Raw genomic sequence first — 25334 nt, 5'->3', positions numbered from 1 at the left:
GTCGCTGGACGCCAGTACTCAATCTGGCCATTGATCATGTGATTTGCATCACATGACACCCGACGTACACCCGGAAGACAGGCTGACACTAGAGCACAGTGTCAGTGAGCCACTACCTGTCAGTACAGATGTTATAACGGTCCTGAAGCAGCACGACGAACACATTGAAGAGGACGATGAGTGAGGAGCATTACCTAGAGCTGTGCGAGAGCCCAGTCCAGTTCGAGCATGCGTCCAGCGTCAACAACGTCTTCTTCGACGAAGCAAACAAGCAGGTTGGCTAACGCTGAGCTAGTAATGGTCGGTCAGATACTGTGGCCGTGAATATATCGATCAGATCCTAGGCTGAGGACATGATTGAATATATCGACGCATTGCTGGTTTACGGACCAAAGCGAGCAGAGTTGATGTCTCTCTGTGCCTGCTGGACAGCTGACAGTGACTTGTGATTGCCCTGTTTGGTTTAAAAGCTAGGCAATTCATTTCGGAAGCATTTTTGCTTTGCATCCCTACTATAGCAATCAATAAATCAATTGTTAAGACAAAAAAGAAAAAACAGGTAACTGTCCAGTGGCGGCTTGTTGAATTTATTTGAGGTGGGGCTGAACGTTTGTATTCCAAACAACCCAGTCGCCAAGAAAAAACGTCAGTGGTGTACGTTTCCATGAACACTGGATACGCAGCATTTCAACGTAAAAAATAGCGTGTTATACCTACAGTATCCACGTGTGCCGCTGTGGAGGCGGGTTTCGGGGTTTGGGTTTCACGGCTTTCGCGGCAAATTGTGGACACGATTGTTTAGGGGGGGGGGGGGGAGACTGTTGTTGACCGGGGAGGGGGGGGGGGGGAGACACGTTTGTTGAGGGGGGGGACGACGACGACGACGACACGGTAGTTGAAGGGGGGGGGGGGGGGACACGTTTGTTGAGGGGGGGGGAGACACGTTTGTAGGGGGGGGGCACGCTCGACAACGAGAGTTGGTTTTTATTTAACGCTCGACAACGAGAGTTGGTTTTTATTGAACGAGACTTCAACACGGAACAGCTGCGCGAAACGATGGTCACGTCACTCCTCGGTGACGGTGTCGACAATAATGAACAACGGACAATGTGAATAGAACACACCAACCACATAACATCCCGAACCCCTTAACCCCACTTAATCGAACAACAAAAACATGACAAAAGCCCCATTTGTCAACTGAGAACCCCAATTCCCAGAATCCCCCGCGGCTCCGGAACACGCGTAGCTTATATTAATCTTTATTATCTGAATGGGAAATGCCATATTTTAGGACCAGATACACCATTAAACAGCGTTTCTAATGACATTTCTAGCGAGAAATGTACATTTTCCTTACAGTAATCTCAGTCAGTGAATGTGTATGATCGTTAGTAATCTTTATTATCTGAATGGGAAATGCAATATTTTAGGACCGATTCACCGTTAAACGTGTTCTCTAATAACATTTCTAGCGAGAAATATACTTTTTAATTGCATAATCTTCAGTCAGTGATTGTGTCTGATCTTAGTTTTATAGTTATTAGGAGTTGATCGGCTCGCTCGCATGTTTCAAACGACGTCAGGTTGCTTTCGCTAAACTAGCAGCTCACGTGCTTCCTGCGTTTGTGTTATTAAACTGTTACTTTATGTACTTTTAATGATATCATCTTGTTAGAAACACGTATATCTAGAGCCAACCCAGTCGCCAAAAACATACCTACGTTGACAGTGTACGTTTCGTGAACACTGGATTACGTCACATTTCAAACATAAAATAGCGTGTTATACACACACACACACGCACGCACATGCACAGACACCACACACAAGCACACACAAGCACACACACGCACGCACAGGCACACAGACACAGACACCCACACACACACACACGCACACGGTGCATTCGCTGCTAAAACAACAACAAAAAAAATATTCCCGTCAAATATTATACTTTCAAAACGTTGGGCCAAAATGGCCAATAATATCTTTTTTTTTTGGGATGCTATCTAGGACATTTTGGGTGGATTTTGAACGGTATGTGGGGGCACGTTTTTGCAGGACCTGGCAACCCTGCGCTGTTGCCCGAGATCTGGCTCCACCCCGGCGTGGTGCTGTCTCCTGTTGACCTTTTGACCCCAGACTTCTGGGGGAATAGCTGAATCAATTCATTAGTCAATCAGAAGCATGTAAATATCTTTCCGGTGGGGTAAGAGGACGAAACAAGGTGTCCTTCAACATCTACGCTTCCAGGCGATTGCAACGGTGCCACACTGAGCATATTCGAACATGTTTAATGGTAGTAATTAGCTGTCGAAATTGGAGGCCTTAATCAATACTGAGCAGCTATTGATTTGCTTCCGATAAAGATTGTCACAAAGGACATGTTATTTAGCATCTACACGTTGAGCTGAGTCCAATGACACCAAGAACGACACTCTAGCTAATGGTAACATGTATTTTACATGGTACACCTAGGTCTAGGACATAATTCTCGGTGTAGCAAGAGGCCGAGCTTGATCTCATTGGACTCAGCTTAAACGTGTAGATGCTAATTAACATGTAATTTGTCAAAAATCTCCATCGGGAAGCAAATCTATAGCTGGTCATTATTGATAAGGCCTCCAAAATCGACAGCTAATTACTACCCCGAAACATATTCAAATATGATCATGTGTGGCACTGTTGCAATCGTCTCGAAACGTAGATGTCAAAGGACCCTTGTTTGCTCTGTTGCACCACCGGGAACATATTTTCATACTTCTAATGGATTGATTCATATTTTAAGGTTCTCGGAGTGAGACTGTAAGTGGCTGCAGCAGAAGTGTTGAGACGAAAGATGATATCAAGAGATTTATAGAATATTCCCATTCACATTATGATTCTTCGTCGTAACATCCGACCAAACATCCTTCACATTCACAGAGCGAAGATTATGAAAGTCCAGGCTCAGCAAGTGCTCCATCTCGTTGCACCTGCACCCAGCGGCTCGCTTGCAAGATTTTGGCCTGAAGTTCTTCCCAGACCAACACCCTAGCCATCCAACATGCATATCTGAGAATCAGGCCTCTCTTTAATAATGACATAAAGTTATGAGAGAAACACACATTAACTTTTGTTATCTCATAAGCGGCGTGGTGCCGGCTCCTTTTGACCTTTTGACCCCCGACTTCAAAAACGTGGCCACAGGCCAGCTGTGTCTACACACCTTTAGCCACAATGTACACCTCCATCCCACAAAAAATGGGGACTAGAAACTAACCTCTGTCTTATGTACATTACTGTACTGTTGGAGGTCACGCCCCTTTGCCGACCTTTCGAGATAGCTAGGGATGCTAAATGTTTACACACATTTCCCGGGGCCCTGTGTACGACATATCCGAGATTTGGAGTTCTAGCCCTTAGAGAAAAAAAGTTTTCCCAAATGGAGTGTCATTTGGACAAAGCCCCTCAGAAGTGTAGCCTGCAAGACCTAATGGTTCAGAATGTGGTGGAAAAACAGTTTTTGAGATAGGAAGGTCCTACCGCCCTGAAATTTTAATACCTTATTCTAGGGCCTAACTGGGACCTCCGCACCGAAACTTGGCCCGGTCGGACCCCGAGGGGAGGAAGGGGGGCCCTTCTGCCCGAGACTTGCCCGTCAGACCCCGAGGGCAGGCCACCCCCTTCCTGCCCTCGGGGGTCCGACCGGGCCAAGTTTCGGTGCGGGGGTCCCAGTTAGGCCCTAGAATATGGTATTCAAATTTCAGGGCGGTAGGGACCTTCCTATCTCAAAAACTTTTTTTCCACCACATTCTGAACCATTAGGTCTGCGCAGTCAACCTTCTGAAGGTGCTGTGGTCCAAATGACAGTCCATTTGGGAAAACCTTTTTTCTCTATGGGCTAGAACTACAAATCTTGCATATGTCGTTCTCGGGGCCCCGGGAAATGTGTGTCAACATTTTAGCATCCCTAGCTATCTCGAAAAGGCTGGAAAAGGGGCGTGACCCTCCAACAGTACAGTCAATGTATATAAGACAGAGGTTAGTTTCTAGGCCCCATTTTTGGCGGATGGAGTGTACATTGGTGGCTTAATGTGTGTAGACAACGCTGGCCTGTGGCCACGTCTTTGAAAGTCTGGGGTCAAAAGGTCAAAAGGAGCCGGCACCAGCGCCGCTTATGAGATAACAAAAAGTGAATCTGTATTTCTCTCATTACATTTGTCATTATTGAAGAGAGGGCCTGATTACTCAGATATGCATATTGGACTGGTTAGGGTAGAGGTCTGGGAAGAACTTCAGGCCAAATCTTGCAAGCGAGCCCTGGGTGCAGGTGGCAACGAGATGGAGCACTTGCTGAGCCTGGACTTTCATAATCTTCGCTCTGTGAATGTAAAGGATGTTGGGTCGGATGTTACGACGAAGAATCATAATGTGAAATGGGAATAGTCTATAAATCTCTTGTATCATCTTTCGTCTCACACTTCTGCTGCAGCCACTTAAAGTCTCACTCCGAAAACCTAAAATATGAATCAATCCATTAGAAGTATGAAATATGTTCCCGGGTGGTGCAACAGAGCAAACAAGGTGTCCTTTGACATCTACGTTCGAGACGATTGCAACAGTGCCACACATGATCATATTTGAATATGTTTCGGGGTAGTAATTAGCTGTCGATTTTGGAGGCCTTTATCAATAATGACCAGCTATAGATTGCTTCCCGATGGAGAATTTTGACAAATTACATGTTAATTAGCATCTACACGTTAAGCTGAGTCCAATGAGATCAAGCTCGGCCTCTTGCTACACCGAGATCATGTCCTAGACCTAGGTGTACCATGTAAAATACATGTTACCATTAGCTAGAGTGTCCGTTCTTGGTGTCAGTTGGACTCAGCTCAACGTGTAGATGCTAAATACATGTCATTTGTGACAAATCTTTATCGGGAAGCAAATCAATAGCTGCTCAGTATTGATTAGGCCTCCAATTTCGACAGCTAATTACTACCATTAAACATGTTCGAATATGCTCATGTGTTGGCACCGTTGCAATCGCCTGGAAGCGTAGATGTTGAAGGACACCTTGTTCGTCCTCTTACCCCACCGGAAAGATATTTACATGCTTCTGATTGACTAATGAATTGATTCAGCTATTCCCCCAGAGTCTGGGGTCAAAAGGTCAACAGGAGACAGCACCACGCCGGGGTGGAGCCAGATCTCGGGCAACAGCGCAGGGTTGCCAGGTCCTGCAAAAAACGTGCCCCCACATACCGTTCAAAATCCACCCAAAATGTCCTAGAAGCATCCCAAAAAAAAGATATTATTGGCCATTTTGGCCAACGTTTTGAAAGTAATAATATTTGAGGGAATATTTTTTTGTTGTTGTTTTAGCAGTGAAATGCACCGTGTGCGTGTGTGTGTGTGTGTGTGTCTGTGTCTGTGTCTGTGTCTGTGTCTGTGTCTGTGTCTGTGTCTGTGTCTGTGTCTGTGTCTGTGTCTGTGTCTGTGTGTGTGTGCTTGTGTGTGCTTGTGTGTGTGTGTCTGTGCATGTGCGTGCGTGTGTGTGTGTGTATAACACGCTATTTTATGTTGAAATGTGACGTAATCCAGTGTTCACGAAACGTACACTGTCAACGTAGGTATGTTTTGGCGACTGGGTTGGCTCTCAGATATACGTGTTTCTAACAAGATGATATCATTAAAAGTTACATAAAGTAACAGTTTAATAACACAAACGCAGGAAGCACGTGAGCTGCTAGTTTAGCGAAAGCAACCTGACGTCGTTGAAACATGCGAGCGAGCCGATCAACTCCTAATAACTATAAAACTAAAGATCAGACACAATCACTGACTGAAGATTATGCAATTAAAAAGTATATTTCTCGCTAGAAATGTTATTAGAAACACGTTTAACGGTGAATCGGTCCTAAAATATTGCATTTCCCATTCAGATAATAAAGATTAATAAAGATCATACACATTCACTGACTGAAGATTATGTAAGGAAAATGTACATTTCTCGCTAGAAATGTCATTAGAAACGCGTTTAATGGTGTATCTGTCCTAAAATATTGCATTTCCCATTCAGATAATAAAGATTAATATAAGCTACGCCGTGTTCCGGAGCCGCGGGGGATTCTGGGAATTGGGGTTTCTCAGTTGACAAATGGGGCTTTTGTTAACTTGTTTTGTTGTTAGGATTAAGTGGGGTTATGGGTTCGGGATGTTATGTGGTTGTGTGTTGTTCTATTAACATTGTCCGTGTGTTCATTATTGTCGACAACCGTCACCGAGAGTGACGTGACCATCGTTTCGCGCAGCTGTTCCGTGTTGAAGTCTCGTTCAATAAAAATCCTCCCCCAGAATACTTTTTTGTGATTTTCACAAACAAACGGAGCATTCTGGTGCATTCTGACAAAATAATAAAGGCAAAATTGAACATTTACTTACAAAGTCGAATGGGGCCAGGGAACTAAGTTTTAAGTTAATTTATTTGCCTTGTAGAATTCAGCAACATTAAGAGTGCAGATACATCAACAGAAACTGTGAATTACACACAAGGTAACATTCTCTCTCTCTCTCTCTCTCTCTCTCTCTCTGTGTGAGTGAGAGAGATAGAGGGAATGGGTGAGTCTGTTACGGCCAAGCCATTGTGTTGGTAACTCAAATATATCTACAGTCTGCGTTAGTATGCATTTATACAAATACAATGAAATATGAATTCCACTAAATTCATGTAAATGTGCAAACTTTTGTGTGTGGTTGTTCATGACACACTTAAGGCATGATACCAATATAGGTTTGCAGAGGACTACATACAGTGCAATATGCACACTGAACTTGAAGGCCTGATGCCACCATAGGTTTGCAGAGAACTATATACAGTATGTACACTGAATAGGTTTGCAGAGGACTATATACAATATGCACACTGAAAGCCTGATGCCACCATAGGTTTGCAGAGAACTATATACAGTATGTACACTGAATAGGTTTGCAGAGGACTATATACAATATGCACACTGAAGGCCTGATCCCACCATAGGTTTGCAGAGGACTATATACAGTATGTAGTACACTTGAAAGGGGTGGGGGGAGGTTGTGAGGGTCTGCAACCAGTTTCCACCTCACGGGAAGGAGGGTGGTGGGGGGGTTGTGAGGGTACAAAAATGTGCAAACAAACACAAATACATACCTCTTACCTCTAGCATGGTGAGCTTCTCACAGTTTTTCATATGCACTCTTGCTCGCTCAGGTTTTTTCTTCAGGTCTGTCACCCCTGTCTGTGTCCACGAACTATCACACACACTTGTTTAAAAAGTATACAAGGAAAGCAAAAAATTGCATTGGACTAGCTAGTTAGCCAAGCCTTTCGATCAAACCAACCGCTTGTTGGGTTATGTTCACTTCTGGCTTGTCTGGTCCGAGTTCTATGGGGTCAGAACAGTCTCATAAATAATGAATGCACGGAGAAGGATTCACAAATGTATTATGTGATTTATATATAAATTACTCTTCTCACAAATACATTTCAATACACACACATGGATATCGGAATGTGTAAATGTAAAATTTATCCAAACAAAAATAAGTTTCACAAACACATTTCTGATCCACACACAAATGTGCCTTGTTTTAAATAAATGTAATATAAATCTATAAATATATGAATTAAAAAAATATTTGCAATTTTCATCAAAATATTTGGATGATACATTTATATACAAACTGTTAAACTTGAATTTACAAGATGCTTTTCAAGGTGGACTTGTTTGCATTTGTGTGTGAACTGGTCTGTATTTATGTGGATTTTTGAGACTCTCCTGACTGGCTGGATTCACAAATGCATTTTTTTCAACAAGGAACTCTCTGTAGCCAATCCTCGTTTTCAGCCAATCACATGACTGCAGTTCCGACCCTTGAGTCCAGCCTCCGAGCCTCCCGGTTCCCTCGGTCAAATGTCTATATGGGAATAACATGGGTTTTTTGAATGATCGTACATAACAATCTCTAGGTGGCGAAGAAGAAAAAGCTGCGTCACGTTTTACACTACACATTTTATTATCGGTGCCGTTAAAGTAGTAAACGGCACAGACAATGTAAAAACCCAGTCACTGCAGTCATGTGATTGGCTGAAAACGAGGAAGGCATCTGATTGGCTACAGAGAGTTCCTTGTTGAAATAAATGCATTTGTGAATCCATCCACGTCAGGAGTCTCCAAAATCTACATATAAATACAGACCAATTCACACACAAATGCAAACAAGTTCACAAATGAAAAGCGTCTTGTAAATTCCAGTTTAACAGTTTGTATAAAAATGCAACAACATTCAAATACATTTTGATGAAAATTCTATATTTATGGATTTATATTACATTTATTTAAAACAAGGTACATTTGTGTGTGGATCAGAAATGTGCTTGTGAAACTTATGTTTTTTTATGGATACATTTTACATTTATACATACCGATATCCATTTGTGTGTGCATTGAACTGTATTTGTGAGAAGAGTAATTCATATATAAATCACAAAATAAATTTGTGAATCCTTGTCTGTGCATTCATTATTAATGAGACTGTTCTGACCCCATAGAGTTCTTTTACTTGCAATTTTTCTGCAAATGTTCTTCTTTCGAAGGGATTCATACGCAAAGACTTAACTGAATTTGGGGCTAGCTGAACTCACAGGGAAACACTGGTAGCAGTACTCAAAGTCTTCATGTTGCTCATCTGAGGTAATGGCAAATGTGCAGTCACGTGCAGTGGATGGTGCACTGTTTTGTGGGCTATATTTTTATAGCCCACAAGCCATTCAATTCGACGTTGCTGATTGGTGAAATTATGTACTTTTCTGCTTAGCAACCAGGGAACCACTGGCTAAAAATTCAGGCTTGTTGTGCTGTGCGAACTGTAGCCCCAGGGAAGACACCTATTTCACCAAAATGATAAGTTGAACATGAAAGGGAATTAAGATATAATTATGGAGGATTCTAAAGATATTCTAAAGTAAATGCATTATTCGAATGCAATTAACATAGATTATTTCTCAAAATTAGAATGATTATTAAAAAATATATAAATGAAAAAATATTTATCTAGGCAGGTCGGAGGGAGGGCGGCGCCCCAGCGCCCTCTATAGGTGAGCCGCCACTGTGTCTGTGGCTGTCACAGGCTGTAACAAGCCCGTCCGATCATCCCATTGTATGTCCTCCCTCTCTGTCTCCACCTCCACGGCTCCCTGGTGCCCTCAGAGCAGGACTACTGTCCCCCAGAAGGCTCCCTGGTGCCCTCAGAGCAGGACTACTGTCCTCCAGAAGGCTAGGCTCCCTGGTGCCCTCAGAGCAGGACTACTGTCCTCCAGAAGGCTAGGCTCCCTGGTGCCCTCAGAGCAGGACTACTGTCCTCCAGAAGGCTCCCTGGTGCCCTCAGAGCAGGACTACTGTCCTCCAGAAGGCTCCCTGGTGCCCTCAGAGCAGGACTACTGTCCTCCAGAAGGCTCCCTGGTGCCCTCAGAGCAGGACTACTGTCCTCCAGAAGGCTAGGCACCCTGGTGCCCTCAGAGCAGGACTACTGTTCTCTAGAAGGCTAGGCGCCCTGGTGCCCTCAGAGCAGGACTACTGTCCTCCGGAAGGCTCCCTGGTGCCCTCAGAGCAGGACTACTGTCCTCCAGAAGGCTCCCTGGTGCCCTCAGAGCAGGACTACTGTCCTCCAGAAGGCTAGGCTCCCTGGTGCCCTCAGAGCAGGACTACTGTCCTCCAGAAGGCTAGGCTGACCTTTTGCCAAAGCTACCCAGCTAGTTGTGTGTTTTAAGTGACTGGTGAGGCCTGGAGGAAGGGTTGGGATATTCCGGTTAGATGCTTTCAAAATCTAGCCGCCTCTGGCTGATTTCTCTAGATGTCTACCCTAGCTTAACGCTCATCTCGGTGGGTCCTGTGTTAATGTGTCTCCAGGTGTTTGCAGTGCGTTCTGGGGGTGCAACCGGGGTTGTGGTTAAAGGCCCAGATGACAAGAACTCCATCGCCTTCAGGTACCTTTCTGTGTTCCAACCATGATTGGATCGTGGGCATGGATTACATCTCTCTAACCCTGTATCAGTGTGCCTGGTTAGTAGGCTGGTTGCTAACTTTCTCTTGCCAAAATGCCGTCACTCACAATATTTGCTGGTCTCATCCACAGAATGGATGACAAAGGGGAGGTCAAGTGCATTAAGTTCTCCATTGGAAATAAAATACTGGCTGTTCAAAGAACCTCCAAATCTGTGGTAAGTGAGTTATGTTGCTATGGCGTAAGGCGCTAACAACGTAGAGTTAAGATTCATACCTTCTTGTCCAGCTCCCAGAAAGGACTCGGGAGCGTTGCTCAGACAGCATGTTAAATGTGTTTATTTTGTTGATGTGTGATCCCTTCTCATTGTTACTGAAGCTCTGCTTTCATTCGACTAGAGAATATTATATAGAGTATTTTGTGAAGTATATGTATTTTAAAACCCTACAAATGAAGCCAGGCTACACATTCATGAAGAGAAAAAAGTGCAAGAAATTAAACATTATTGTATGAAATATTTCAAGATGTTACTATGAAGTTGCCCAACTCCCTGATAGCTGCTTAGTTTAAAGTCATTGATCGCTGATTTCCCCGTGTAGGACTTCATCAACTTCATCCCAGATTATCCACACACTGAATTCTCTCAGGAATGCAAGGTACTGAAGGAACCTCCTTGTTATTGTGTGTGATCAAACCTTTCCCTATTTTTTTTTACCTTTTCCTTTTGTTTTAGGCTGTTATAATATATAGAGTTTTGTAAAGTCTCAGTTTCTGAAATTGGGCCTTTTGTTTAAATATATAAAAGATAAATCTGATGATACTTTCAAAGATTTTAGATATTGTTCACTTCCATTTGACACTTTGGATTAAGAGTGGATGAACTGTCGTGGCCTAGTATTTATAATTATCTCACATACTTGTTTTTCAAAGCACATTTGGATTTATCTTTCATCTTTCATATGTCGTTGTCGTACCGGTAGATGAAGAACGCCAGTGTTCTGGGCTTCTGTTGGACCAACTGGAACGAGATCGTCTTCATCACAGACCAGGGCATTGAGCTGTACCAGGTAACACCACACGGAGAGCCTCTAGAGCAGGGCATTGAGCTGTACCAGGTAACATCACATGAAGAGCCTCTAGAGCAGGGCATTGAGCTGTACCAGGTAACACCACATGAAGAGCCTCTAGAGCAGGGCATTGAGCTGTACCAGGTAACACCACACTAAGAGCCTCTAGAGCAGGGCATTGAGCTGTACCAGGTAACACCACACGAAGAGCCTCTAGAGCAGGGCATTGAGCTGTACCAGGTAACACCACATGAAGAGCCTCTAGAGCAGGGCATTGAGCCGTACCAGTTAACACCACATGAAGAGCCTTAAGACCAGGGCATTGAGCTGTACCAGGTAACACCACATGAAGAGCCTCTAGAGCAGGGCATTGAGCTGTACCAGGTAACACCACATGAAGAGCCTCTAGAGCAGGGCATTGAGCCGTACCAGGTAACACCACATGAAGAGCCTTAAGACCAGGGCATTGAGCTGTACCAGGTAACACCACATGAAGAGCCTCTCAGAACCACCAAAAACACATAGTACATGCATTAGAACTCTCAAAAAATGTAGGTTGTCCAGACTACTGTAATGAATTAATGCCCTTAAATATGACTACTTTAATGCCTTAGTATGTGTTATGTTCGTTTCCCTGGGTAAAGGGACATTGGCACCACCTATCGCCTATTGCCAATTATTTCAGGGAGGATACGCCTCCCTTAGCATCCATTGGCTCCATTTATTACTCCGAAAGTGTTGGCGGCCGGTGAATAACATGGAGTTCAATGGGAGAGAGTAGGAAAGTCCTCCTCTGAGTGAGTGTGACCAGCTAAGGGATCTGGATCCCGCCTACGTCTATTCACGAATTGGCTGGAGCCCTGGTTGCGCTATGAACCAATAAGCAGGAGTCCTGGCTGTGGAGCAGCCCGGAGGGAGGGGTTATCCCGTCAAGTCTATCCTACGAGAACCAACGAACCCGCTCAGTTGTTTGCCTTCGTTGCAGCTCTGTTCGCTTAGAATGACGTCTCCGTAGCCCGCTGCCGGGCTGCGGAACCTGCGGCCGGGCTGCCCGCGGCCGAGCTGCGGAGCCCGCGAGGAGGATTGACATGTTCTAAAAATGTCCCTCAATGTTAATTGGCTTAACGCTGGACCTTAATGTTGGTCCAGCGTCTGGACCAACATTCTGAAACATCCATTAACATCCACATTTGCCTCAAACAATGTTAGGCTTACAGCCCATGTAAATAGTTTGATATTGTGGAAAGGATGTTAGTGAATGATTCAGAGCATGATGCATTTTAAATGGCATCACTTTTGGTCTTTTTTTTTTTTTTTTGTAGCTGAAAATAAACATGGCCAATTTACCAATAGCTTCAGTCATTGAGGGAAAAAATAGGCTAAATGATAGGCCCAGATTATTTTATTTAGTTTTACAAATTAAGAGTAGGCCTGATTTGACTAATTGGCTTGGCATCCTTTCCTTCTGCCCTTGTAGTCGAAGACATGCTGCCCACCAGCTTTCAAAGTACAATGCGGCCACTGGTGGATTTGTATCAATTCACATTATTCAAAAGCCATACACTACACTTCACTATAGGTTGCATACGGTAAACAACATACCGTACCGCCAAGTCTCTGTCGCTGGTCTCTAGGGCTTATGCGTCACATACAAGCATTATAAATATCAGTAACATCCTTGTTATCGTCCCTTGTCCCTACCTCTCTCCCTCCCTCCCCCGGCCCCCTGCAGGTGTTCCCAGACAAGCGCAGCGTGAAGCTAATAAAGAGCCAGAGCCTCAGTGTGAACTGGTACCAGTACTGCCCCGAGACGGCCGTGCTGCTGCTTTCCACCTCCGGGCAGGGCAACGTGCTGCAGCCCTTCGTCTTCAGGGTGGGTGGGGTCTGTGTGTAGTGGGTGGGGTCTAGGTGTAGTTGGTGGGGTCTAGGTATAGTGGGTTGGGTCTGTGTGTAGTGGATGGGGTATAGGTATAGTGGGTTGGGTCTGTGTGTAGTGGGTGGGGTCTAGGTGTAGTTGGTGGGGTCTAGTGGGTTGGGTCTGTGTGTAGTGGATGGGGTATAGGTATAGTGGGTTGGGTCTGTGTGTAGTGGGTGGGGTCTAGGTGTAGTTGGTGGGGTCTAGTGGGTTGGGTTTGTGTGTAGTGGATGGGGTATAGGTATAGTGGGTTGGGTCTGTGTGTAGTGGGTGGGGTCTAGGTGTAGTGGGTTGGGTCTGTGTGTAGTGGATGGGGTATAGGTATAGTGGGTTGGGTCTGTGTGTAGTGGGTGGGGTTTAGGTGTAGTTGGCTTTAAGCTGAAATCTTGATAATGATCTCAGTTGGGTTGTAATAACAGTTTGCAAATGTTTTTTTCTTATGGTGGTGTTTAGTTTTTTTATGTTATGTTGTTTACTTTCTGTTGACTGGTCAAATAATAGAAGTAAACCGATATCGTTAAGCAAGATGTTCTTCCCTTGTTCCCAGAATGGGACATTGTCCAAAATGACCAAGTTTGAGATCGAGCTGCCGGTCGTCCCAAAGCCCGCAAAACTCAGTCTGTCGGAGAGAGACATCGCTATGGCAACCATGTGAGTCTGAGATTGTCATTGGGGCAGGGTTGTGGGGATAGATACTTTCTCCACCGTCTTCCCTGCTTTTGGAAGTAGCTGTAAAAAATGTTTATCATTGTAAATTCTTCAAAAAGACATGACCTAACATAACTGGCTTTCCAAATCCCTCTCTGCCCCTCTCATAGTTATGGGCAGCTCTACGTGATGTACCTCAAGCACCACTCCAGGACCGCCAACAGTCCCAGCGCTGAGGTGGTGCTATACCATCTACCACGGTAACACACACGCACGCACACACATGCACACACGCACACACACACACGCACTGTACCCACCATGTTAATACTGAGATGTTTCTAGAGAAGAGCCATGTTAATACTGAGGTGTTTCTAGAGAAGAGCCATGGTAATACTGAGGTGTGTTTTTAGAGATGGGCCATGTTAATACTGAGGTGTGTTTCTAGAGAAGAGCCATGTTAATACTGAGGTGTGTTTTTAGAGATGGGCCATGTTAATACTGAGGTGTGTTTCTAGAGAAGAGCCATGTTAATACTGAGGTGTGTTTTTAGAGATGGGCCATGGTAATACTGAGGTGTGTTTCTAGAGAAGGGCTGTGTAAGAAGAGCCATGTGTTGAAGCTCAACACCACCGGGAAGTTTGCTCTGAATATCGTGGACAACTTGGTGGTTGTGCACCACCAGAGCACACAGGTCAGTTGGGTGTGGGTGTGGGTGGAGATGGATGTGAGCCTTTCTGTATTTAATTAGTGTGCGTGTGTTCCAGACCTCTTTAATCTACGATATCCACCTCAGAGAGCCAGACTGTGCCCTCAACACACACCAACCTGTCCTTCCTGCCCGGTCCATACACCCCTACCGGATACCACTGACAGGTATACAGACAGACAACATCTTCTTCTCTCATTCGATTCTTTCTCTTGGGGGACATTTGAAAATATATTCAAACTGAGCTTCTTGTCTTTCTTTCATTTTTGACGTCAAACAAGATGTATTGGCATGGAAAATAAACATTTACATTGGCAAATTAGTTAAAAAGTTTGAAACCAAGTGAAATAGTGATCATCGATCTATCTATCCTTGTCTTTCTGTCTGTGTATCTCTCTCTCGCTATGTCTGTCTGTCTTTCTCTTTCTCCGTCTCCAGGTCCAGTGGTAGTTCCCTCTCAGCCTCCGGTCCCTTGCCAACTCTGTATCCTTCACCAGCCCTTACACCGTGTGCACTAATCCATGGTTGTCCACAAAATGCAGCGTCTGGATATGGCTGGATGGTTTTCCACTGTACTAGAAATAGTATGTTTTGAAGTACTGCACATTATACACTACAATATGTTGTCATATTGCCAACCAGTGCCGTCATGACAACCTTCACCGGCTGTCCCAGACTCTTCCTCCTGGAGTGTGTTTCAACCAGATATCATCATCAGTGCAAGTGAAGGTGAGTGTGATGAGCACACACTCAACACACCAACTCTGTAACATGGAGACACACAACACACACACTATAACACAGAGACACTTTATAATATAGAGACACTCACTATAAGGAGACACAACCTCTATAACACAGAGTCACACACTCCAAACAGACACACACTATAAAAAGGAGCACAAACTATAACACAGAGGCACATACTCAACACAGACACACCACTATTCCCAGTTCCCCATCAGTCTCGGAGACGGTGCCCCCAGGCTCCCTCTCAATGTGTGTGTGTGCAGGCTACCTGTGGTACCTGCAGGTGAAGCTGCCCCCCACAGTCAACCTGCAGCAGGACAAAGGCAAGCTCATGGACTTCCTGTTGCGCCGGCGAGACTGCAAAATGGTCATCCTCTCCGTCTGCTCCCAGAGTACGTCCCCCTCTGTTCGCCCGTCTGTCGTCCTCTTAGTCTTCCTTTGTCACGGTCTGCTTGTGTTTACGCTATCTTCTACTATCAGGGAGTACTGCTCCGTACCACGTCTTCAAGGCTCCCACAATGGTCGGGTTGATGCTGCAGAGCACATTTCTTCTCTCGTGTTGTGTCCCCCTGCTTCTTACATTATAAATCCTGACCTCACCTCAGTGCGCTTATTGTGTGTGTGTGTGTGTGTGTGTGTGTGTGTGTGTGTGTGTGTGTGTGTGTGTGTGTGTGTGTGTGTGTGTGTGTGTGTGTGTGTGTGTGTGTGTGTGTGTGTGTGTGTGTGTGTGTGTGTGTGTGTGTGTGTGTGGTAACCCGGTCCTTGTTTTCGCCGGGTTCCACGTACGAATCACGCTTGGCAGTGAGGGTTAAAGCCGATCACGGGATTTATTGCATACAACTTAAACAAACAAAGTAAACGCGGTACCAGTACCTGGTCTCCCCAAATGTCAGTCCTCGTGCTCCTTTTATAATGGCTCCTCGGCTTTCGGCCAGGTGTCCCCCAATCAAGCTGATTGGGGTTCGGTCGGTGCTCTCCGTCACCGGCTGGTGGGTGACGGTGGTATTGGCCATCCAGGACCAACCCACGGGCTGGTCCGGGCCGAGGTTTACGGGGCGGGATGCCACAGTGTGTGTGTGTGTGTATGTTATGAGATAGATAGACATCTGTATACAGGGTGTTGTATGACTGATGCTTACTTATTTTTAAAATTGTATACTAATGCACTTTTTTTATCCTTGGATAAAATGGATGGGTTGCCTGTAAAACCGAATTTGCTCCTCAGGGACTAATAAAGGTGTGTGTGTGTGTGTGTGTGTGTGTGTGTGTGTGTGTGTGTGTGTGTGTGTGTGTGTGTGTGTGTGTGTGTGTGTGTGTGTGTGTGTGTGTGTGTGTGTGTGTGTGTGTGTGTGTGTCAGTCCTGGAAGGAGGAGAAAGAGGCAGTCTCCCCGTCGTGGCCACGGTCTTTGACAAGCTCAACCAGGTGTACAAGGAGTACCTGGAGGCGGAGCAGATGTACACGCTGGTGAGTGAGGCCTCCATCAAGACTAGGAAGGATACGCTGTCTGTGAAGAGCCCTTCTCCACTGGTTTACAATGAGCTACACTGATGTGTGTCCCAGGCCATGGAGTCTGGGCCGAGTCGGAACAGCGCCGCCCAGAAGAGACCTGTCAGAACCCAGGCGGTCATCGATCAGTCAGACATGTACACACACGTCCTGTCTTCGTTCACAGAGAGACAGGTATGTACACGGGGTACACGCACACGTACACGTACGTGCCCTTCCGGCTTTCACAGAGAGATTACGCACGCATTAATCCCTTAAAAAGGTCCCTCTCTCTGCGTGTTGGTTGCAGGGCGTTTGCCATAAGTTCATCATTGCGGTGCTGATGGAGTACATCCGGTCCCTGAACCAGTCCCAGATCACCGTGCAGGTACCTCATCATGTCATACTTCATTGTGTCCTGCGGCCCCTCTATGTGTTTATTAAGATGAGGTGTTTCCTGTAGCACTACCTGTATGAGCTGGTGATCAAGACGTTGGTTCAACACAACCGCTTCTACATGCTGCATCAGTTCCTCCAGTACCACGTCCTCAGCGACTCCAAACCACTGGTGAGTCCCTCAAGTGGGGGTCAGATCTGAAATTGTATCTAAAACTTGTCAAAACTTCCTCTAAACAGTCCTAAAAGCAGTCTGAAACTTGTTCTTTACTGGTCTAAAACCAGTTTCATGGAGGACAGGGATAACATTGCAGACCCCTGGGAATTTCCACTGTTCCAACATGGAGCTCCGTTCAAGAACGTTCCTGTCTTGTGGCCGACTCGGCGATAAGGGAACATCAGCGTATGCTCCAGCATCACTAAAAGCACGGGCTCGACAAACAGTCAGGGGGACTGGTTGAAATACTGTGAACTGTATTGACAATGCAAATGGTTTATTATAATAAAGGGTAAAGATGGTCTGAGATAAAGGGAATACTGCATGTGTGAAAAGAGCTTTACATTAAGCAATCTGCCTCCATTTCTAATTCAGTAAGAATCCAATTCAAGGTCTAAATCTGGTTCTGTTCTATCAAATAGGAGTCTGATTCTTGTTCCAAACTCGTCGGAAAGCAGTGGGAATCGACTCTCCAATAGTGGCTCTAGAATCTGTACCCGAAGACGTTTGGGTCCAACAGTAAAAAGAGTTGAACCCAGGCCTGACGTGGTTTGAGTGGTGAAACATTAAAACCTTTTGTATCCACTGCTTCCATCGTAGGCTTGTTTACTTCTGTCATTGGAGAGTACCTACCCCCCCGCCCACCAGCTCTCCCTGGACATGCTGAAGGTACACTCACATCGCCATAGTAGTAACTTTGTTCTACCAGACATTTCAGTCTCCTCTAATGTACGTACGTGTGTGTGTGTGTGTGTGTGTGTGTGTGTGTGTGTGTGTGTGTGTGTGTGTGTGTGTGTGTGTGTGTGTGTGTGTGTGTGTGTGTGTGTGTGTGTGTGTGTGTGTGTGTGTGTGTGTGTGTGTAGCGGTTGTCCACAGCTAACGATGAGATCGTGGAGGTGCTGTTGTCTAAGCAGCAGGTGCTGGGAGCCCTGAGGTTCATCCGCAGCGTGGGTCAGTCTCTTCCTAAAGCTCCTCTCAGGATATACCTTATGGACTGCAGCATTGTTCAATACTTCATTGGGATTGGTCAATAACGTGTCATGCCTTATTGACCAATGACGGGACACCTCTGCCTTTTTAACACCGAAACGATGCACTACAAGTTTCCTTAACTATATCGTTTCCATAAGAATATTGAAATATCAGCCATCAGGTTGAAAACAATCCAACAACGTTATCGATTAAAGTAATTTATATCAAATGATTGTTGGCAGCTGTAGTATAAGTGGAATGAACCCACATTCTTATTAAAGAACGTACTTTACATAGATATAGATGTTCTACGCCAGGGATGGGCAACTTTCATAATAAAGAGGGCCACATTTTTCATCATAACCATCGGAGGGCCACATGACTGCACACTTCAACTAAACGTGAGCTGAGAGAAGCTACACAATTTTGAATTTGGTAGATATGATTTCCTGTATTCTGGTGCATTTTGGGGATGGCCACTACCTAAAAAATCATCCAGAATCATAACCTATGTACGGTATGTTAATTGAACCAACATACAATCATTTCATGTTTTCCACGCTCAAACAGCCACATGAATGGTCAGTATTTTTATCAGTGCAAAGGGCTCACATACATCATCATTCAATGAAGTCAAAAAACTGAAAAACAGTGGCCCAACATTAAGTGCAACAACTCAATGAACTCAAACCCAACAAGCAGTTGTAGTAGTTGTAGTGGCGACTTAAGTGGATATCTTTAATGACTGATATCGCTTCTAAGCAAACTAGACGCATGGGTTTGCCTTCGAATTCTATGAATTCTTCTCATCTTTCTTGACCGAGTTTTCTGTAACTCGATCAATTATTATTATTCATTATTATTATTATTTTTTATTATTATTATTATTATTTTTTATTATGTGCGGGCCTGACTGAGTGAGGACGCATGCGGCCCGCGGGCCGTCAGTTGCCCATCCCTGTTCTACACCGTCTTCAGATCCTGTGTGTGTGTGTGTGTGTGTGTGTTTGTGTGTGTGTGTTTTGTTCACGTGGTTGTTTTCCCGGCATCTTGTTTGAATCCAAACGGACCACCTCCACAGGTAGTCATGACAACGTGTCGGCCAGGAAGTTCCTGGACGCGGCGCAGCAGACCAGTGACCAGATGCTGTTCTACACCGTCTTCAGGTCCTTCCAGCAGAGGAACCAGCGGCTCAGAGGAAACCCCGCCTTCAACCCTGGTGAGACGCCTACAACTTCATACACACAAACCCACACACACACACACACTAATAACACATACACACTGACCTACACATACACACAAATACCACATACAGGCTGGCATAAGTGCACACTCATATCTCACCTGAATGTAGTGTAGTGGTCTAACGTGTGTGTGTGTGTGTGTGTGTGTGTGTGTGTGTGTGTGTGTGTGTGTGTGTGTGTGTGTGTGTGTGTGTGTGTGTGTGTGTGTGTGTGTGTGTGTGTGTGTGTGTGTGTGTGTGTGTGTGTCCGTCCTAGGAGAACACTGTGAGGAACACGTGGTCCACTTCAAGCAGCTGTTTGGAGAGCAATCCCTGATGAAAGCTGCTACTGCCTGAATGAGAGGAGATGTGCACTACAGACTGTACTAGACCATGATGTAGCTTGGAGCACATCTCATATCAAACTTTGTGGACAAGAGATGAAATGATCTGGATTCAACTGGACTGGATTCAACACACATGTGTTGTCTCTCTGCGATGCCTCTGTTTCACCTGGTCTGTGTTGGAACACATTGATATAACTCCACGCAGAGCTGGAGGAGGTCCGACCCCCTCTGACCTTTATTCTAAATGATAAAAGTTTCAAAGGAATCTAAAATCTCTCTGTTCCTCATGTGGGACCATTTGGCAGATCTCTCTGAGGTAAACCAAACACAAGGAGGTGTGTTATGTTAAACGTTGTAGAAACACCAAACCAATTTGTATAATTCAGTTTCTTTCGCCGTTTGTGATTGACAAAAGGATTTAAAATAAATAAAATAAATAACATATCACACCAAAGTATCCATGACACACCTAAATATCTTGTCCAAAAGTATATTGATATCTCAAGGTTTGCTTATATAAACACCGTCTTTGAAATACTGCTTGGTTCCGTTGCCGAAAGGTAAAATACACCAGAGTACGATTTGATAGATTTTACATTTACTGATGTAGGAATGTCGATTTTATTGTAGTTTAACACTTATTTCAAACCACGTTAAACGTTAAAACTTACACCTTAGGTGATGGCTATACATAGGGTTGCCAACCGTCCCGTAAAATACGGAATCGTCCCTTATTTGGCAATTAAATGTTGCGTCCCGTATTGAACCAATACGGGACGTAATTTGTTCCGTATTTCCATAAATCTCCAATACACATGTCTGTCACACACACAAATACTAAATCTAACAATGATCAAAACAAAACACAGGGAATACGGTACTACGGTCAGCAAAATTGTCGCGGCGGGATCTACGCAAGACCGGCTCCGGTCATCTGTGTGTATGCGCATGCGTGTGGTGGTCACGGTTGCCTAGCGACAGACACCACACACCGGCGCTGCTCACAAAACCCGCGCCTTTTAAAAATGCCCACTACACCCGGTACTCCACCACGTCCTCAAAAGCGTAAACGCTTGCAGAAATACGGACGTGAGTGGGAAGACGCACATCCTTGGCTGGACAGCGTCAGTGGAGATGTTTACAAGGCAAGTTGTAAAATATGTCGGCGAGTGTTTTCAGTGGCGCACGGTGGTCTGTCTGACATCAGACAGCATGCAACAGGAGAGCAACACTGCAGACACGAAAGATCACAGAAGACCCAAGCGTCAGTGTCACAGTTCTTCATACCCCAATCATCTCCTGAGGTTGATACGGTATGAGACATTATGTTGTGATTGATTTCCTATCTGGTTGTGCTTTTGCCAGAACATCGCAGTGCATGGGCAGAGCCTATTTTAGTAAACTGTTGTGGTTTGATTGATGTTTAGGATGTTGAGTTTCAAAAGTTGAATGAACGACCATTTATTTAATATACAGAAGTATATAAATATTATATATGGCCACTTAAAGAACAAATCATACTAATGGATTAACAGTTAATAAATAAATAAATACATTTGTTAAAAGAAAACCTTTATTCTTTAATATACATACATTTCCTAGATCATCCCAGCATCCACTGGATGTGTGGAAAGGATCTTCTCCAGAATGGCCAACAAATGGAGTGAATGCAGGAACAGGTGCTCCACAGAGCTCATGAGAAGTGAGCTCCTGATCACTCTCAACTTTGAGCAGTCCTGTTCAGAGTTTTACAACAGCGCTTTGAAAGACAAAGAGTTACTCAGTGCTGCAAGGAGTAACAAGAAGTACACCTGGAAAAAGAAGTAACAGTTTTGAGGGGAGGAGTAATGTTGAGGGAAGGAGTAATGATTGGCACTTTCTTTTTTTACATAAGTTTATAAGTGTTTTTGTTGTTTATTTGTACTGGTTTTTTTTGTAAAATTTTTCAAAGAGAGTCCCTATAGTTATGCACTTAAAAAGTAACATGAAGTTCTCAGTTTATTTAGTTTATATTTTAAAAGTTCATTGCTGCACACGCCACACAAAGAGATTTCATTCAAGATTTAATTGACTGCACTTTATAAGAGAATGTTATGTGGTAATAAAGCATTTCAAGCTTTAAGTATGACTAATTGCTTTCTTGATCAACCCTTTACTAAAAACACCAGCACAAAATAAAACATACCACTAATGCGGGCGCCCCGCCCCACAGGAGTCGGCCCGTGGTGGGCGTCCCTTATTTTAATTTCTGAAAGTTGGCAACCCTAGCTATACATGTTGTTTATTTAGGTAGGAGATATGGAATAGAGGTAACAGTTTCCAAAATTACTATTAATTAATGACACTAGAATAATATCACTTTATAACACACATACTAGGGAACTTTAGCATCATCTAAAGCTACAGGCAACCAAATCATTCGGAACATGCCTTGTTCTTCTGACCGTAAAGATCTTTAACCTCTATTTAGAAGGTTTTAATTCTGCTCCCTCTCCATTGTGTCCAGACTCCTCTGGTATATCACATTTTCTCGTGTTTGGGGTTAAAACTGGGAAAATGTTTTGTTTGTTTATCAGTTTTTTGGCTTTTGCCAAGATAATGGATTAGTGGACACCCACAGACTCAAGGGTTGAGCTATTTCTGGCGGGACGCCCTAGTCTCTATCAGCTAACCGCTAACATGGCATCCCTTGGTGAGAAAAAAGAAGGATTAACCAATCAGGTGAGGCAACCGTCATGACACTGCCCTCCTGTGATTGCTGCTATCCATTTTGATGGTAGGCTGGTACGAACCATAGACATCTTATATGATAGACGGAGCATCGAAAGCTACCGCCTACTGGCGCTGACGAGACGCGGGGCCGCCATCTTGGAGTGGTCATCCGCTCCACTCAGTGTAATCCGTTTGGCTAGAGCAATGAACTGTCAGCCCATTTAATTAATCATACCTCACTGAATACCACTGATTTTCATGCGGTTTTTTGTCATACGTGTAGCTATGATAAAGGCCACATGGTTTGGCGTGTTTTATTATTCAATACTAATTATACCAATAGTACGGTAATGTTAAATCTTGCTTGTGAAAAGTAATCCCCCGATTCCTATTATGGATTGTCCGCCGATTTCAGCAGGAATACGCTGAACAACAGCCCGGCATCCTGTTTCTGCTGCTGTTGCTGCTCCCGGTTGACCACTCCAAGATGGCCGCCGTATTTCTCGCGTCCCAGCAGCCAATGCTCCGTCTATCTATAACACCGGGATTCCACCGGACGCGTACGCGCCGCGGAACGGCTGCGCCGCGGAACGGCCGCCGGGCCGCGTCCTCTGCCCTGCGTCCATTCCTACCGGGCGCGTAAAGGCAGCGTAGCGCTGCCTTGCGAGCCAGCCGTATTCACACGAGATCACGCGATAATCCTAAGCCTAAGGTACTCACCTTCCACTCCCAAAACTATTGCAATTAAATGCCACGCTTTGTCCTTTCTGACATTTTCCTTATAAAAAGGATGATTTGGTACATAAATTACTTCATGTTGCTGATCTTCGACAATGTGTCTCTCGTCGTCCATGTTGCCAACCCTCTGAGACCCTTTGATTGATTGACTGCTGACCTGGTGCCACCGGTCATGACGTAATAATGTTGATGTGAAGTTACATGAGCTGAGTATTGTGTTTTATTTTGAAAATTGACCGGATGCTCTATGGCTTTTACTTTTCACTTCCTGCCCGTCTCGACCTGCTCTGTCGAAATTGACGCGGTCTAGCAGCGGCTCGCGGCAAAAATAGAATTGGACGGAAAGATAGAGCCGCGGCGCGGCACGCCGCACCTGGGACGCTTCTGAAACGTTCCGCGGCGCGCCCGGTGGAAATGGTCTCATTGATTAGAGTGGAAGCTATCAGCAGCGGTGACCGCGGCGCGTACGTCTCCGGTGGAATCGAGCCTTGAGATGTCTATGGCAGCCTTTCTCAAAGTGGGTGCCGCGGCACCCTGGGGTGCCCCGTGACTGTGTCAGGGGTGCCGCCAAAAAATTACGTATTCTGACATTTAATTAAAAAAAAAAATAAAAAAAAAATCGGACATTTCATATATGACATATATGAATATATTGAATACATAAATACATTCTTTCTTACATATGTACTAACACATTGTCCAATCAAACGCACCTGCACAGAAGTTGGTCAAATGAAGACTTTCCTTCTCTCACCAACGGTCTCGGGGAAGTTAACTTCTGTGCTGAATTACACTTCCTGTCTTCTGTTGGCCTTACTCACCATTCAGTTCAACATGTCGCTCATCAAACAGGTGACAGACCTCCGTGAAGACAAGAAATAGACCAGGCCCGTCCTGCGTAACAACAGGGATGGCAGATTGGTATGTACACCTCTAGAAGTGAGATGAGGGGCCAGGATGCCCCCGATACGAATACACGCCGAGTTAAGATCCACCCCACTCTGCCTGGAACCATTAAACAAATTGCCTGGAAACATCTATCATCTTGGACTCTTCTGCATGTCTTCGCCCACTAAGCTTTTCATAAAAAGTTGGTCAACCAATCCCTAGCTTGGGTCATGCCTTTAATTTCCTATTGGCCCTTTCCCATATTTACTTATAAAAAGGAATTCATGACATCAAGGCAACTTTAGGGACTGAATTTAAATCAGATGCTGTGGTAGAAATTAATGATTATATTCTATGGTAAACTATGATTAAAATTAGGCATGTATATCTAATGGTAGAAAACATGTAAAGCGTCTTGGATTTTGATCCAGGGCTGGTCACGAGGCCTGGGAGTCTTGGGTCAGAGCAGGGGTTGGGGCGCAACCCCCCCAGGAGCAGTTGTCTACTGAGACAATGCATGCTGACTCCACTTCCTGGGTCCTAGACTGTCTCGGTGACCATCTGTTTAGAAGTATTTGTGTTTTATTATGTATGGACACCTAGAAAAACAAGAAACTGCTGAGGACTGTGCTTTTGTGTGTTTAAGAAGAGGCTCGAATCTGTTGGCAAGCCAGTGGCTCTGCAGACTCACTCAGGCTGTTGTCGTTGTTGTTTTTCTTCACGATAAAGTATTTTTCAATTCTTGCTCCGGACCCCTCGATTTCTTTTACTCTCTCTCTTAAATTAGTCTAAGTGTTTTAAATCTCGATTAATCTTCGACAATGCCTCAAACTCCCAATGTCATGACCACATTACACATTATGTTTCCTTCTAGTTATTAGTTATAAGAAGACATGCCTTCATTTTTCAATGTTGAAATGATGGGAGGAGTTTGAGGTGGTTTACCTGAGAGTAGTAGTAGTTCAAGGTGTCCTATTTCTTAAATAATCCCTCATACCTTGACCATCAACATCACTATTGTTTTTGATATCTACCAAGCAGCTTTGGAAGTGTTTTGGAGGAGGGAGAAGTGTGGCTTCCCTACCATTGTTAACACACCTGGCTGAGCATGGCTTCAGAGATTGTTCTTCCATTCACCCTGGCTGCCCTCAGGACCTCTTTACGTGCCTCCTTCATCCTTCCCTGGGTCATGAGCCATCGGGCGGATTCAGGCAGGAGCCTGGAACGTCACACAG

At 44.7% G+C, this 25334-nt stretch overlaps 1 protein-coding gene across 2 annotated transcripts; it reads left to right on the top strand.

Moving 5' to 3' along the window:
- Positions 1–24894, top strand: rmc1 (regulator of MON1-CCZ1). 2 transcript variants are annotated; one of them, XR_008894134.1, is made up of 22 exons: positions 1–275; positions 9936–10012; positions 10162–10246; positions 10629–10685; positions 11010–11096; positions 12829–12969; positions 13559–13662; positions 13830–13919; positions 14248–14353; positions 14427–14535; positions 14807–14851; positions 15044–15097; positions 15382–15510; positions 16477–16583; positions 16680–16799; positions 16915–16992; positions 17068–17172; positions 17818–17886; positions 18081–18168; positions 19271–19408; positions 19692–21074; positions 21364–24891. XR_008894134.1 is itself a non-coding variant. In XM_056584246.1 (21 exons), exons 1-21 carry the CDS (start codon positions 177–179, stop codon positions 19769–19771), a joined length of 1968 nt encoding a protein of 655 aa, XP_056440221.1. In that variant the 5' UTR covers positions 1–176; the 3' UTR covers positions 19772–24894. The 2 variants fall into 2 exon arrangements, 1 of the variants encoding a protein (XP_056440221.1); XM_056584246.1 differs by having other exon boundaries at positions 19692–24894.
- Positions 24895–25334: the final 440 nt, after the last annotated feature.

This window comes from Gadus chalcogrammus, chromosome 23 (genome assembly GCF_026213295.1).
Source record: "Gadus chalcogrammus isolate NIFS_2021 chromosome 23, NIFS_Gcha_1.0, whole genome shotgun sequence".
NCBI classification, from domain to species: Eukaryota; Metazoa; Chordata; class Actinopteri; order Gadiformes; family Gadidae; genus Gadus; species Gadus chalcogrammus.
Note: the sequence above shows the minus strand (reverse complement) of the source record. Positions and strands in the feature narration are given on the sequence as shown.

Excerpts from the sequence above, each read along its gene's own strand:
- rmc1 (XM_056584246.1), top strand. The coding sequence starts at position 177 with ATGAGTGAGGAGCATTACCTAGAGCTGTGCGAGAGCCCAGTCCAGTTC. Across the intron at positions 15,098-15,381 it reads CATCATCAGTGCAAGTGAAG|GCTACCTGTGGTACCTGCAG; the intron begins GTGAGTGTGATG and ends GTGTGTGTGCAG. Across the intron at positions 18,169-19,270 it reads GAGGTTCATCCGCAGCGTGG|GTAGTCATGACAACGTGTCG; the intron begins GTCAGTCTCTTC and ends CCACCTCCACAG.